This window comes from Sus scrofa, chromosome 18, assembly GCF_054392235.1.
Source record: "Sus scrofa isolate SSC_HxYL_T2T_F1_AM1 chromosome 18, Sscrofa_HxYL_maternal_Yorkshire_Landrace_v2.0, whole genome shotgun sequence".
Classification (NCBI taxonomy): Eukaryota; Metazoa; Chordata; class Mammalia; order Artiodactyla; family Suidae; genus Sus; species Sus scrofa.
The window spans coordinates 19518190-19534061 of NC_139400.1; the positions used below are offsets into that span (position 1 = coordinate 19518190).

At 47.9% G+C, this 15872-nt stretch overlaps 1 protein-coding gene across 12 annotated transcripts in view; it reads left to right on the plus strand.

Moving 5' to 3' along the window:
- The window catches only part of ZC3HAV1 (zinc finger CCCH-type containing, antiviral 1), a 56516-nt gene that overhangs the window by 33449 nt on the left and 7195 nt on the right, over nucleotides 1-15872 (plus strand). The window contains exons 7-13 of one of the 12 annotated variants that reach the window (XR_014833120.1): nucleotides 1902-2076; nucleotides 6002-6119; nucleotides 8032-8134; nucleotides 9511-9601; nucleotides 10622-10752; nucleotides 11109-12621; nucleotides 15705-15783. Coding sequence is in view for 2 of the 12 variants with exons in the window: in NM_001177489.1 (NP_001170960.1) it covers nucleotides 1902-2076; nucleotides 6002-6119; nucleotides 8032-8134; nucleotides 9511-9601; nucleotides 10622-10752; nucleotides 11109-11230 (740 nt within the window). In the remaining 10 variants the exon portion in view is untranslated. 12 annotated transcript variants of the gene reach the window in all.

Consider the following 15872-nt stretch of genomic DNA (forward strand, 5'->3'; position numbering starts at 1 on the left):
TGTGTCTGTTTCCTTTTTTTAGAAGGAAATTCTTGAGGGGAAATAGGGACATTTCATCATCCACACATTTAGTGAAATGGGGTAGAGATTCTGTGTGGCTGCCTTTTGCCACTAGAGGGTGACATCAACCATTTTCTTATTTCTGGGTGTGTTCCCCCCGCCAGATAAACCTGAAGCAGGGTTTCTCAGCCTTGGCCCTAATGACTTTGGGGACCAGATAATTATTTGTTGGGGGCCAGTGTAGCATCCTTCGTGGCATCCACCCGTGATAACGCTCGTTTTGATAACCGGAGATGGCTTCAGGGCTGTCAAATGTTCGGGTGGCAAAATTGCTCCTGATCGAACATCCCCAATCGAGGGGGTGTTTCTTAGATCGGTAACACTCAAACTTTCTGGTCTTGGGAGTCCTACGTAGTGTTAAAGTGTATTGACGATCCCAAAGAACTTCTATTGATGTGTATACTGATATGTATTCCGCATTAAAGATCACAGCTGAGGTGTTCTCTTGTGGTGCAGCGGGTGGAGGACCTGGCACTGTCACTGCCGTGGCTCGGGTTGCTGCTGTGGCGCAGATTTAGCCCCTGCCCCCAGGAGTTTCCCCAAGCCGTGGGCACAGCCTAAATAGAAAAAAAAAAAAAAAATCACAACTGAGAAAAATTAAAGGATTATTGATTCAATGAAAATAATGAAATTAATTCATTAAAAACCAATAATAAACTCATTTATGTTAATGTAACATCTTTGATAATGACCTGTACGTATAAGCGCTTACAACTATATATATGTATAACTACAAAAGTAACTTTTCCAAAACAAAACCAAATTTGTTGTGAAGAATGAAATTGTTCTGTATCTTTGCAAATTTATTGTGTTGTGAAATCCGACATCATGTAGCCTCTGGAAAACTCCATTGTGCCCCCGTGAGGGTATGAAAGTGAAAAAGGCAAGTAATGTCTTAATATTACGATGAGAATAACTTTGACCTGGCTGGCACCCTGCAAAAGTCTCGGTCTACACTTTGATAACTATTTAAAGAATAATGATTGAAGGAGTTCCCGTCGTGGGGCAGCAGAAATGAATCTGACTAGGAGCCATGAGGTTGTGGGTTCGATCTCTGACCTTGCTCAGTGGGTTAAGGATCCAGTATTGCCATGAGCTGTGATGTAGGTCCAAGATGCGGCTCAGATCTGGCTTTGCTGTGGCTGTGATGTAGGCCAGTGACTACAGCTCTGATTCGACCCCTAGCCTGGGAACCTCCATAGGCCGTGGGTGCAGCCCTAAAAGGACAAAAATAAATAAATAAATACTGAAGTGACCTACTGTGAGTTTCTAATTGACTTTTTTTGTTTTTGTTTTTGTCTTTTTTCTAGGGCCACACCCACAGCATGTGGAGGTTCCTAGGCTAGGGGTCAAATTGGAGCTATAGTCGCTGGCCTACAACCACAGCCACAGCAATGCGGGATCCAAGCCGCATTTGCAACCTACACCACAGCTCACCCAAACACCAGATCCTTAACCCACTGAACAAAGCCAGGGATTGAACCTGCATCTTCTTGGATACTAGTCAGATTTGTTTCCACTGAGCCACGACGGGCACTCCCTCACTGACTGTCTAACACTGAGCCACTCAAATGTTTTTTTGTGGGTACAGTTTCCTTTGGGAATATTTCTCAAAGGAAGAACACATTTTGTGACACCATTAAATACGTGGGATAGGCAGGTTACGTGCCTGTACTGCAGTTTTTCCTTGCAAGCTGCATACAGGAAATTCAGAGGTCCCCTTCAGCCCTCCAGTTTGAATTCTGTCCTCTTATCAGGGACGACCACGGTGTGGAAAGTATAGAAAACAAGCGTTTTGCTTCAGGGAAGCATGTTGTTAACACTGAGCTTTCCCTTCTCAGCCTTTCTATTGGAAATTATAAACTCAATTTCCAGGAGATGACTTGTGATTATAATCCCATCCGACGCCTCTCCACGCCTTCATCTGTCACGAGGCCGCCCGGTACTGTCTTCACCACGAAATGGGTTTGGTACTGGAAGAGCGGACCTAACACATGGGTTCGATATGGGGAGAAGGTGAGTACACTGCCTCCTTGTGGACACTCTTGTGTAAACTACCCAACTTCCGAAGAAACTCTGATGCCTGCCTGGTTACCATGGGGCCGGAACCTGGTAGAGGATGCTGTACGTTTTTACGTTATACCCACAGCCCTGTCCGCACTTTTTCAGCAAGTACGTACTCCGATTGCATCATAACAATTATAATTATAATTTTTTTTTTTTTTTTGGTCTTTTGTCTTTTCAGGGCCACATCCACGGCGTGTGGAGGTTCCCAGGCCAGGGGTTGAATCGGAGCTACAGCCGCTGACCTACACCACAGCTCACGGCAACACCGGATCCTTAGTCCACTGAATGAAGTCAGGGATCAAACCTGCAACCTCATGGTTCCTAGTCAGATTTGTTTCTACTGTGCCATGACGGGAACTTCTTTTTTGCTTTTTTTAAGGCCACACCCTCTGTACATGGAGGTTCCCAGGCTAGGGGTCATCTGTAGCTGCCAGCCTACACCACAGCCATAGCAATGCAGGATCTGAGTTGTGTCTGCGGCCTACACCACAGCTCACAGCAATGCCAGATTCTTAGGCAACTGAGCGAGGCCAGGCATCAACCTGCATCCTTGCTGATACTAGTCGGGTTTGTTACTGTTGAGCCACATCGGGAACTCCCCTTGAGATGACTCTCTATGTGTTGGTACAGAAATGTACAGAGGCCATTGCTTTCAGCCAGAAGAGGGGGCAAGAGTGAGCAATCAGAAGACTGATGGAGGTGGCCACTGGGATTCAGTCACAGTCTGGATTCAGAGAGACTGGAAGATGCTAGGCTTACCCACAAAGGGACGGAGAAACAGGGGAGAGAAGTTTAGATAAGCAGAGCTTCCGTGTAATGTCTTTCTTCACTTTGATTCATAGGATTAGAAAGAGAGGCCTGCTGTATGGCACAGGGAACTCGTTTCAGGAACCTATATGGGAAAAGAATCTGAAGAAACATGGATATATGCGTACACATAACTGAATCAGTTTGCTGTACACCTGAAACTAACACAACCTTGTTAATCAATTATACCCCAGTACAAAATAAAATTTAAATTAAGAAATAGGAGTTCCCGTCGTGGCGCAGTGGTTAATGAATCCGACTAGGAACCATGAGGTCACGGGTTCGATCCCTGCCCTTGCTCAGTGGGTTAAGGATTCAGCGTTGCTGTGAGCTGTGCTGTAGGTCGCAGGGGCGGCTCGGATCCCAAGTTGCTGTGGCTGTGGTGTAGGCTGGCGGCTACAGCTCTGATTTGACCCCTAGCTTTGTATGGGCTCTTCTTCGTTTAAGCTGAGGATCATGGCAAAGTGCACTTGCGGAAAAGTGACTCCCCCGTGAGGGGCCGGTGGAAGCAGGAATTATAAACTCCAGTTCTTCAGCTTGGTGATTAGATAAAATAACTAAAGAACGCTCAGCAGAGAATAGATCACATTTAAATTTATACAAATTCTGTCACTCATGTTCCCTACTAAAACATCAAGAAACTTTTTTTTTTTTTTTTTGCTGTTTAGGGCCATGCCCACAGCATATGGAAGTTCCCAGGCTAGGGGTGGAATCAGAGCTGCAGCTGCTGGTCTACACCACAGCCACAGCAATGTGGGATCCAAGCAGAGTCTGCAACTTATACCACAGCTCACAGCAACACCAGATCCTTAACCCACTGAGCAAGGCCAGGGATCTAACCCGAAACCTCATGGTTCCTAGTCGGATTCGTTAACCACTCAGCCACGATGGGAACTCCTGACTGAATTTTTTTTTTTTTTTTTTTGGTCTTTTTGCTATTTCTTGGGCTACTCCCGCGGCATATGGAGGTTCCCAGGCTAGGGGTCGCTGACTGAATTTTTAATAAGAGTTGGGCAACTGAAATTTCTGGGCTAGGAACCTTCTTGATAGGAACAGGGAGAGTAGAAACTTTGGCCAAAAAAGGGTAGATGCGTATGTTTTGACAGTGAACTCTCTGGAAGGTAGAATTAAGAGGTGGAAGTTTAGGTGCTAAGCCAGGACTTGCGCCTACACAGATGGGGGCCAGGGAGAGGACAGAGTTAGGAGTAACTGGAGGTGGAGCCAGGGACTCATGGGCTTTGCATCAGGCAGGGGGTGCAGACCCAGACCCTGGAGAAGTTTCCTCGCCGATAGCCAAGCTTAGCCACTGGGAGAGCTGGCCTTGAGGGGCAGGAGTTCATTGCCCAGGCCCAGGGCAAGCCACAGCTCTAGAAAGCCAAGAAAGGCAATAGTGTAGGCACAAGACAAAAGCCAAGCCCTGGGTACTGAAACTGAGACGTAAATTCAAGAATACATAATAAAACAGAACACTGTAGGAGTTCCTGTCGTGGCTCAGTGGTTAACGCGTACAAGCGGGAACTATGAGGTTGCAGGTTTGATCCCTGGCCTTGCTCAGTGGGTTAAGGATCTGGCATTGCCGGGATCTGGCATTGCCGTGAGCTGTGGTGTAGGTCACAGACGCAGCTCAGATCCCATGTTGCTGTGGCTCTGGTGTAGGCTGGCAGCTCTAGCTCCCATTTGACCCCTAGCTTGGGAACCTCCATGTGCCTCAGTGGGGCCCTAGAAAAGGCAAAAAGACCGAGAAAAAAAAAAAAAAACAAAAAAAACACCACTGTAAACCAGCTATAATGGAAAAAGTCAAAATTTAAAAAAAAGAATACATAATAAGCACCCCCCAGCTTTTTTTTTTTTTTTTTTTTGCTTTTTAGGGCCACGCCTGCAGCACATGGAAGTTCCCAGGCTAAGGGCTGAATCAGAGCTGTAGCAGCCGGCCTACGCCACAGCCACAGCAACGCCGAATCCCAGCCACATCTGCGACCTACACCACAGCTCACAGTAATGGTGGATTCTTAACCCACTGAGCGAGGCCAGGGATCGAACCCACGTCCTCATGGGTGCTCGTCGGCTTTGTTACCACTGAGCCACAATGGGAACTCAGCCTTCATTCCACCTTGAAACCACGCTTTCTCATCGGATGATAGGCTGAAATAGCCACAATGTTCTACTTCATGCCAGGGGGTTGGATTCTGTTAGACAACGAGTGTAGCCCTGATGTCTGCTCGTCGGGTACAGGTTGCTCTGTACACTTGGCTCATATTTTTTTGTTTTGCTTTGTTTTTAGGGCCGCACCTGTAGCATATGAAGGTTCCCAGACTAGGGACTGAATCTGAGCTGTAGCTGTTGGCCTGCACCACAGCCACAGCAATGCAGGATCCCAGCCGTGTCTTCGACCTACAGCACAGCTCACAGCAACGTCAGAACCTTAACCCACTGAGCGAGGCCAGGGATCAAAGCTGCACCCTCATGGTTCCTAGTTGGATTCATTTCCGCTGCGCCACAACGGGAACTCTTGGTCGTATTTTATGGTAGACTTAAAAAGAATACTGTAAAGATGGAGTTCCCGTCGTGGCGCAGTGGTTAACGAATCCGACTAGGAACCATGAGGTTGCGGGTTCGGTCCCTGCCCTTGCTCAGTGGGTTAACGATCCGGCATTGCCGTGAGCTGTGGTGTAGGTTGCAGGCGCGGTTCCCGAGTTGCTGTGGCTCTGGTGTAGGCTGGTGGCTACAGCTCCCATTAGACCCCTAGCCTGGGAACCTCCATATGCCGTGAAAGCGGCCCAAGAAAATAGCAAAAAGACAAAAAAAAAAAAAAGAATACTGTAAAGAGCTCTATTTTTCAGGCTTCCACCAAGGGTACGGTTGGTTTCTGCAGGGTCAGCTGTGCTCCCAGCCCCACAGTGGAGAAAAGCCCAGAAGAGGGTGACATGGCCCCATGTGGAAGCCTTTGCAGTCTGGTTTGGGAGGCAGGATGCATTCCTGCTCAAATCCCAGAGCTAAAATACAGAAGCTCTGTCATGATAGAAATGTCTTAAAAGCCTCCTGAAGTCTTTCCCTTTTTTTTAAATAGAAAGACAATCAGATTTCAAACATTGACTCTGCGTACCTGGAGTCTTTCTTTCTATCCTGTCCAAGGGGAATCGTGCCATTTCAAGCAGGCTCACAAAACTTCGAGCTGAGTTTCCCAGGTAAGTGGGAATGTGGCGGTGGTGCCTTTCGTGGGAAGCTGGCCTGCAGCCTCCGTGTAGGGGAGGGGACACAGGGGCCATGGGAGCTGCACTCAGGACTGGGGTTCTTTCTAGCAAGGCAAGCAGTCCAGGGGGTGGGAGCCAGTGGCAGCCTCTGTGCTGCAGAGCCTTGGCCTTGACACACAGTAGCTGTGCAACACGTGGAACAGCATTGTACAATGGGGGACAGGATGATGTGGTCTCTGGGGTTACTTCTGGCGCTGCCATTCTAAATCTCTGGATTCCGAGAGTTCCCTTGCAGCACAGTGGGTTAAGGATCCGTCGTGGTCACTGCACAGCAGCTCCAGTGGCTGCTATGGTGTGTTTGATCTCTGGCCTGGGATATTCCACAGGCCGCAGGTGCAGACTCCACCCCGCCCACCACCCACTGCAAAAAAAAAAAAAAAAATCTCTGATTCCAGGCGGGTTGCTTCTCAGGTGGAGGCAGAATTTTCAGGTGCCAATGACTGCATTAGAGTCCTTGGGCCTGTAGGTGCCTTCGAAATGTTAGAACCTTGCTGTTCCTTTTAGGTTTCATCATCTAGGTCAATGTTTGATCCATCACCTTTCCTAAAGACCTTGCCTTCTGCCATGTTTATTTGAGCCCCCTAGAAAGATCTGGTTACCTTCTGCCTTTTCACTAGCCATATAGGATAATATACTTTTTTTTTTCCTATTGTTTTTTAAGGCAGCACCTGCGGCATGTGGAAGTTCCCAGGCTAGGAGTCGAATCAGAGCTACAGCTGCCAGCCTACACCACAGCCACAGCAACACAGGATCTGAGCCTGCGACCTACACCACAGCTCACGGCGACTCCAGATCCTTAACCCATTGACTGAACCAGTTATTGAACCCGCATCCTTGTGGATACTAGTCTGGTTCGTTACCACTGAGCCACGACAGGAACTCCCAGTAATTTACTTTTTAAAGGACTCATGCTGGCAAAAGCTTAGACCTAGGAGTACAGCATGCATGAATTGAAAATGATACGTCACATTCGAGGTAGGAAAAAACTTCAGGATATAGCTACCTCGTTCTAACCCATGATCACTGATGCCTGGTAGAGGACAGTTTTCACGGGTGATGTCTTGTTATCTGGTTGCCCTGGCTCTCGTCTTTACCACCTGACTTTGGTTTAAAGAGTAGGAGTTGCTGTTGTGGCTCAGCAGGTTACGAACCCCACCAGTATCCATGAGGATGCAGGTTCGATCCCTGGCTTTGCTCAGTGGATTAAGGATCTGGTGTGGCCGTGGCCGTGATGTAGATCGGCAGCTGCAGCTCTGATTTGACCCCTAGCCCAGGAATCTTCCCTATGCCACAGGCCCAGCCTGAAAAAGAGGAAAAGAAAAGAAAAGGGGGGAAGAAATAAAGATGAGATTAATGATAGACTGTTCATTTGCCTCTTTGTTTCTTGGGTCTTATAATAAGGGCAGTGAAGGATACACATTTTTATCATGAGCAATTTCCATCCAAAAGGATTTTCTCAGCTCCTTCATGTAAGGTTGAGTCATGAATATTTGCTGGGTTGCTAGCCTCTGAAAAATAACAACAAATCATTTTCTAGGAGTTCCCGTCATGGCTCAGTGGTTAACGAACCCCACTAGCATCCATGAGGATGCAGGTTCAATCCCTGGCCTCGCTCAGTGGGTTAAGGATCCAGTGTCGCCATGAGCTGTAGTGTAGGTCTAAGGCGTGGCTTGGATCCCACATTGCTGTGGCTCTGGCGTAGGCTGGTGGCTGCAGCTCCTATTGGATCCCTAGCCTGGGAACCTCTATATGCCACCAATGTGGCCCTAAAAGACAAAAAGACAAAAAAAAAAATCATTTTCTAGGATTAACTCTTGATCTGTGTTTTCTTTTTTTCTGTCTAAAGGAATGATTCAGACAAACGTAGCTTCCAAGGTGCAAAAGGATGTCGTCAGAAGGCCGACCTTTGTGTCCCACTGGGATGTGGAGCAGATGAAACGGGGAATGGGGTAGGTGATGGGAGGCACTGCTTGCTGCCACATGTCTGAGATGCTCATGCACTGATTTCAACCAGTCCCTCACGAATCCAGACGCTGTTCTCTGAAATGTACCGCCTCTCCTAGTTGCTGTTTCCTTTTGCTTTAATTCTGAGTAAGGTACTTGTTAAGCAGCCCAGCGTGACCGGAAGAATTCTAGAGCAGGAAATCTGTCTTTCCCTCAAACTCACAGGGACTTTGGGTGAAGCTCTTACCCTGGGCTCAGATTCTCTTTTTTTTTTCGGTCTTTTTAGGGCCACACTCCTGACATATGGATGTTCCCAGGGTAGGGGTCAAATCAGAGCTGTAGCTGGTGGCCTGCACCACAGCCACAGCAACGTGGGATCTGAGCCATGTCTGTTACCTACACCACAGCTCATGGATACTAGCTGGGTTCATTACCACTGAGCCACAAAGGGAACTCCCTTGAAGTATTTTTAAAATTTAAATTTTCTCATTATGGAAATTTTCAAACTTAGAGAAAAGTATACAATAAACCCCTATGTATGTGTTAGTTGGGGGGGCTCATTGCAGAGAACCCCCACTTGCATGGTTACCCTGAAATACAGTTCGTACAAGAAAGGCAGGATTCTTTCCCCTATACCCCCAAAGTACTTAAATGTTTATCACTTGACAAAGAAGCTGTAAGACAAATTTACTTAAAGCTAACACATTAGGACCTTTGAAGGTTAAGAAGTAAAAAAGGATCAAGTTTTTTATATTTTAAATCAATGGGAAATAATTATTTATGAAATCATGAGTATTTGCCACTTTTTAAAAAAGCATGAGTACTGGTATGTCTGTACCAGGAATATGCAGGGGATGTTGTGCAAAGAAAATATGAAGAGAAGGAGTTCCCTGGTGGCTCAGTGGGTTATGGACCTGGCATTGTCACTGCTGTGGCTTGGGTTCAGTCCCTGGCCATGGAACTTCCTCATGCTGTGTGTACGGCCAAAAAGAAAAAAACAAAATACAGAGAGGAGTTCCTGTTGATGCTCTGTGGGTCATGGACCCAGTGTTGTCTCTGTGAGGATGTGGGTTCGATCCCTGGCGTGGCTCAGTGGGTTGAGGATCCGGGGTTGATGTAAGCTGCAGCATAGGTCTCAGATGTGGCTTGGATCCATTGTTGCTGTGGTTGTGACGTAGGCTTCAGCTGCAGCTCTGATTCAGTCCCTGGCTGGAGAACGTCCATATGCTGTAGATGTGGCTGTAATAAGAAAGGAAAAAAAAAAAAAGGAAATACAAAGAGAAAGTATCTGAGGAACCTTGTCTTCCTTGAAATTAAGCACAGAAAGTGACTTGGGCACGTGAAACAGAGAGCCGAGTGAATTTCTCACTGTTGTTTGCAGCCCTCCCCAGGTGCAGCCACAATTAGAGCCTCCAGCCCCGACATTCCTTCCTCAGTGGGACACACACTTCTCAGCCTCGAATGGCTACAAGGTACTGGGTGTTTACTTTTTAGGGGGTGAATTGTTTAAAGGTGGGACAAAGTACTTTGCAATACGTATGTGTTTGGGTTTTTTTTTTTTTTGCTTTTTAGGGCTGTACCCACAGCATATGGAGGTTCCCAGGCTAGGGATCGAATCAGAGCTATAGCTGCCAGCCTACACCACAGCCCCAGCAACGCAGGATCTGAGCCGCGTGTGCGACCTACACCACAGCTCATGGCAGCACCAGATCCTTAACCCAGGATCGAGGCCAGGGATCGAACCCATGTCCTCATGGAAATTAGTCGGGTTCATTACTGCTGAGCCATGATGGGAACTCCATGTGTATATGTGAATGAATGGCTTCTGCAAAACTCTTGCATCGGGATGCAAAGGCCGACGTCTATATGGTGTCCAGTATCACTTTCCCAGAGAACAGCTCCTCCACGGGGCACCTCACTGTTCCACGGTCCAGGCACACACAGTCTCCTTTGGACTAATCCTCAGGACGACCTTGTAAAATAAATACTAGTTCTCATTTAAGGATGAGAACTCAGGAAAAGTGACGTGTCCACTACCTGGCGTCCGAGGGCAGGCGAAGCGTGCCTTCCGACATCGCCTCACCGGGTTGGGGCGATCCTTTGGCCCCCCCATCACAGTCCAGCTTTGTGTGCAGGGCTCTGCTTGGGCTCCGTGGGTACCTCCCATGCCTCTGCCCTTACATCGGCTTTAGGCAAGAACCCACCAGGTCACTGGACTAAGTCATACACCAGGGGAGGGGGACACTCCCTTTGCCTTCAGCCATGATGCTTTCTTAGCCTTAAGTCAGGCCCAGTGCCATTTAGTTTGGTATTGGAGTGACCTGCCAGGTGGGGAAACCCTAAGCCAGCTTATCCCACTGGCTGTCCTCTGCCCGGCAGGGATGCTCCATGGCGTCGGTGGCCACACATATGGACCTATCATGCCTTACGTGCTTCCCGTTTCACATGTGTGTATTTTTGTTTATTTTTTTAAAATATGTATCATGTTTTAGTTGCTTGAGATCCATAACTACACTCCGGAATATGTCGAAGTAAGTGGGCGCTTTAAAGCGTCCATGAAAAACTTCAAGATCGACAAGATAAAGAAGATCCAGAACACGAAGCTCTTGAACGCTTTTGAAAGGTGGGTGGCTGCCTCGTCGGGTTTCTGTCCATAACGTTGGAAGCGGTTAGTGAAGAGCTGTCTTTTCGGGTTGATGTGGTCACGGGTTTGTTGTAGGAGTCCGCAGTCTCTTCCATCTCTGGCGTTTTCATTGTGCCAACTCGAGCTTCTCCTTCAGCTTTAGCTTACGCACGTGTCTGTTATTTTCACGTTTTCATAAATGTATGTATATTTACACTGTTGCTTTAATGTTGGGTCCATCCCGAAAGCTAGTGGAATCCAAGTTTAAGACGATGAGACATTAGTTGGGATTAATATTATTAACCGGAATGGATGATGGATGTTCTCAGTGTTAAGTCTCACGATTCCTGTGTTAGGAAGAAGCACGAGGTGAAAGTTGAAAGAATCCTCTTTTGTGTAAAGAGACGCGCCGACGTGGAGTCTATCTGTGCGAATAACTTTGACTCAGATGGAACGCATGACACCAAATATGGAAAAGGTTTGTATGGACTAGAGAAGCTGAACTGGTGGAATCATAACGCGGGCTCTACCCATGTCCTGTTATGAGCTGTATGTCATTACTGGGTATGAATCAGCGCATCCAGGCCTTCAGAGTCATAGAACATAAGCTCGTGTTAACCTGAAACGTCCACATTAGAGTGGGAGTTGACGCGAGACTTGATTGCTCTGCTTTCGCCCTGGCCCCCTACTGTCGTCTGTGTTTTGGAAGGAGGGGAGCCAGAGCCCCTCGTTCGTGCTTGCAGAGCCCTCCCTCTGTCGTCCGCCAGTGCTGCTCCGTTCTGGTCACGGCTCTCCCTGACCCCTGCCCGCCTCTGCTCTCGACACTGATGGGAGGCAAGGCCTCTCCCCTTCTCAGGCCACACTGGTCACTTGGGGACTGAATTGGCAGGTCTGTCCACACACAAAATCTTTTCAGCTTTTTTTTTTTTGTATTTTTAGGGCCACACACATGCCCTATGGTGGTTCCCAGGCTAGGGATTGAATCAGAGCTGTAGCCGCCGGCCTATACCACAGCCACAGCATAGCGGGATCTGAGTCGTGTCTGCGACTTAAACCACAGCTCACAGCAATGCCAGATCCTTACCCCGCTGAGCAAGGCCAGGGATCGAGCCCGTGTCCTCATGGCTTCTAGTCGAATTCGTTTCCGCTGCGCCACGATGGGAACTTCTGTTCCTAAACTTCTTTTTTTTTTTTTTTGTCTTTTGTTCCTAAACCTCTTTATGCAGTTCAGAAACATAAACAAAAACGTCCAACCAAAAAAACCCACAAAACATTAAAACTCAGAGAATCACTTATCTTAAGGGAACAGATAAGAGTTTATCATGGCTTCAAAGGGGACTCAGCTCCTATAACTAAGATTAAATTCAAACACATCCCTAGCGGGCAAGATACCAGTCAGTGAACCAGCAAGATAGCAGTCGGTCAGTGAACAGATGACAATTATTTTTTTGGGCCGTGCTTACAGCATGCGGAAGTTCTGGGACCAGCACCACATCAGGCACCTGAGCCCAGCAGGGCCCCGAGCCACAGCGGGGGCCTGAGCCATAGCAGTGGCAAGGCCAGATCCTTAACCCACTGTGCCACCTTGGAAACTCCAAACAGATATTTCTGAGTGCCTTCTGTGTTCTCGATGCTGGGGACACAGTGGTGAACAAGTTCGACGTGCCCCTCCCCTGTTATTTCACATAATTTAATGATTGCAGATGTGCAATCTGCTGCTGTAGATGAAAAGAACAGGCCCTCTGGACACCCACGTTGGCCGGAAAGGCGTTCCTAAGGGAAAGTAGGGGTTCATCCCACCTCAGAGAGTCAGGCACCATTAGTCTAAGACTTGGCCACACAACAAAGAGTTTAGACTTGACCCTCAGGGCATGGGAAGCTAATAAAGGGGTTTTTTTTTTTTGTCTTTTCAGGGCCACACCCATGGCATATGGAGGTTCCCAGGCTAGGGGTGGAATTGGAGCTGTAGCCGCCGGCCTGCACCACGGCCACAGCAACACGGGATCGGAGCTGCATCTGTGACCTACACCACAGCTCACGGCAACGCCGGATCCTTAACCCACTGAGCGAGACCAGGGATCGAACCCGTATCCTTATGGTTCCCAGTTGGATTCGTTAACCACTGCACCACAACGGGAACTCCTTAATAAAGGGCTTTAAGCTGGGAGCACAGCATTTCATATGTTCATTAAATTTAAATGCATCACTCTCACTTAACCTAGAAATGCTGGAAGAAAGCGGAGTAACCATCCTGAATGAAGCATAACGTGTGACTTTTTGTTGTTGTTTTTTTAGGGCCGAACCTGCGGCATATGGAAGCTCCCAGGCCAGGGGTTGAATCAGAGCTGCAGCTGCTGGCCTACACCACAGCCACAGCAATGCCAGACTCAAGAGGCATCTGCAACCTACAGCACAGCTCACGGCAATGCCAGATCCTTAACCCACTGAGCGCGGCCAGGGATCGAGCCTGCATCCTCATGGCTATGAGTCGGGTTTGTTACTGCTGAGCCACAATGAGAGCTCCATGACATGTGTGACATTTAAACCCATCAGTTTTTCATGAGTCTGTCTTATGTCAGAAGTTAAACAAATATTTATCTAGAAAATGGAAATACTGGAGTTCCCATCATGGAGCGGTGGGTTAAGGATCCAGCATTGCTGCAGATGCAGCATAGGTCGCAGCTGTGGCTCGGATTCATCTCTGCCCCAGGAACTTCCACATGACACAGGTGCGGCCAAAGGAAAAAAAAAAAGGAAATTATAATAAGTACTTGCAGGATAACTGCCTGACCTTCCAAAGTTGGGGCCATAACTGGCTCTGATAGTGACATACAAGAATGCTGAGTCTGTTTCTTCTCTTTTATAAAAAAGGGTACTGAAACCCTCAGAAATAGATTTTGATGGTTTGGCAGTGTTCCTCACTTGCTAGCGTTTTTCCTTGAACTTGGTAAAAGGGGAAAGTTGTTGACGGCCAAGAAAACACCCTTGTGCAGCTTGGAAGAAAGGGCAAGGCTGTAGCCTGCGTTTCTCGTGGATGGGCAGGGCATTTCTCAAGGCATTGTTTCCCATGTCACCCTCCCTTGGGAAGCTCAGGGAGGGTCCTGCCCCTTGGTCTGTCTCCTATTTCATAGAATTAGGAGGTTTTTTTTGCTTTGCATTTATTTTTAATGTCAGCTTTCCAGTCCCATCGTCCCCCGTGATGCTGTTCATACAGGCTAGATAGACCGGTATGAATCACTGGGCCCGTAATCAGGCAGTTATTCTGAAAGAGGCCACGTGGTAGGTCGCAAAGAGAGGGCCGTTCTCGCGAGAAAGCAAAGCCCCCCACCCCCACCCCCGCAGCACATGTGAAACCACTCTGGTTAGGCTGTGACCTGTGTGATTTAGTACATGACTGTGTAAGTGGGGATAGGACATGCTGGAAGGGCTGCAGGGCTCTGGGTTACATCTTGATAAACTGGAGGTGGAAACCAGGCATAGAAGCGGGTTCTTGGGACTTCGAAGTTGACCCAGAACTGCTGATGAGTCTGGACCAAGAGGAAGAAATGCAGCAGTTCACTTAAAGCCACCCGCCTTAACAGCAGAGGAGATTGTAAAACTCAGATTTGGATAGAAAGCAGAAGCGAAGTGAAAATAGAAAAACAAGCACTTGTGTGGGGCGGGGGCAGCTAAGCAAGGAAGCCCCTGTCCTGGTACAAACTGGCTTCAAGAAGCTACATGGGCCACGTCCAAGGTCAGGAAACGCATTTAGGATTCAGGGAGTTACAAGTGTCACAGCACCTATTAGATCTCAAGAATCTGCCACCAGGTACCCCAAGATGCTAAATGGTTGGAAAGGAACAAAAACGTTATTTGAAGATTATCCGAGTGTTTGTGTAGACAAGCATCTCCGGGGCGCTGGAGTGTTGGTGTTCTGCCCAGGGAGTGGGCACGTGTTTAACTCTGCTCCTCGACCTGCCTCTGTCAGCTCCTACTTCCAAGCCACCTACCACCCTCTGGGCCCAGAGCCAGGGTCCCTGAAAGACTAGTCAGAGCCAAGTTGGCCCCTTTTGACTCTCCACCTAGAGAAGGTGTCTAGTGAAGTGAAACTGGAAAAATCAGACTCTGGGTCTTGGAGTTCTTTCTAGTTGAAGTTGGACATTTTTTGCAATGTATGTCTAGATCCTAGTTTGGACATTGAAAGTGGACCATGGGTCTTTCTCTCTCCTTAAATATTCCTTCCAAGATTCTGCTTCTCTTTGAGGTAGAGAATGCATCCGGCTAAAAGAAGGATGGTTGTGTATAAAGAACTGAGGACAAAAAAAGCACATTATTTTTGATAGTATTATCACTCAACATCGATTATATTGAATGAATGAAAAGATGAATCAAAGTAGACTCTAGAAAATCAGCACAGGTGTTTCCATCGTAGTGCAGCAAGAAATGAATCCGACTAGTATTCATGAGGATGCAGGTTTGATCCCTGGCCTTGCTCAGTGGGTCGGGGATAAAAAAAATTAAAAAAAAAAAAATCAGGGCGTTCCTGTAGTGGTGCAGTGGAAACGGATCCAGCTAGGAACCATGAGGATACAGGTTTGATGCCTGGCCTCGCTCAGTGGGTTAAGGATCCGGCATTGCCGTGAGCTGTGGTGTATGTCACAGACGCAGCTGGGATCCCGTGTTGCTGTGGCTGTGGTGTAGGCTGGCAGCTATAGCTCTGATTCGACCCCTAGCCTGGGAACAGCCCTAAAAAGCAGAAAAAAAAAGAAAGAAAGGGAGTTCCCGTCGTGGCGCAGTGGTTAATGAATCCGACTAGGAACCATGAGGTTGCGGGTTCGGTCCCTGCCCTTGCTCAGTGGGTTAAGGATCCGGCGTTGCCATGAGCTGTGGTGTAGGTTGCAGACGCGGCTCGGATCCCGCGTTGCTGTGGCTCTGGCGTAGGCCGGTGGCTACAGCTCCGATTCGACCCCTAGCCTGGGAACCTCCATGTGCCGTGGGAGCGGCCCAAGAAATAGCAAAAAACCAAAAAAACAAAAAAACAAAAAAAAGAAAGAAAGAAAGAAAGAAGATCGTCACATTGTGAAGTCTAAGTGTGATCTCTAGGAGAAACCAAAACTAGCGAGGGAAAAGAAGTTGAGAGA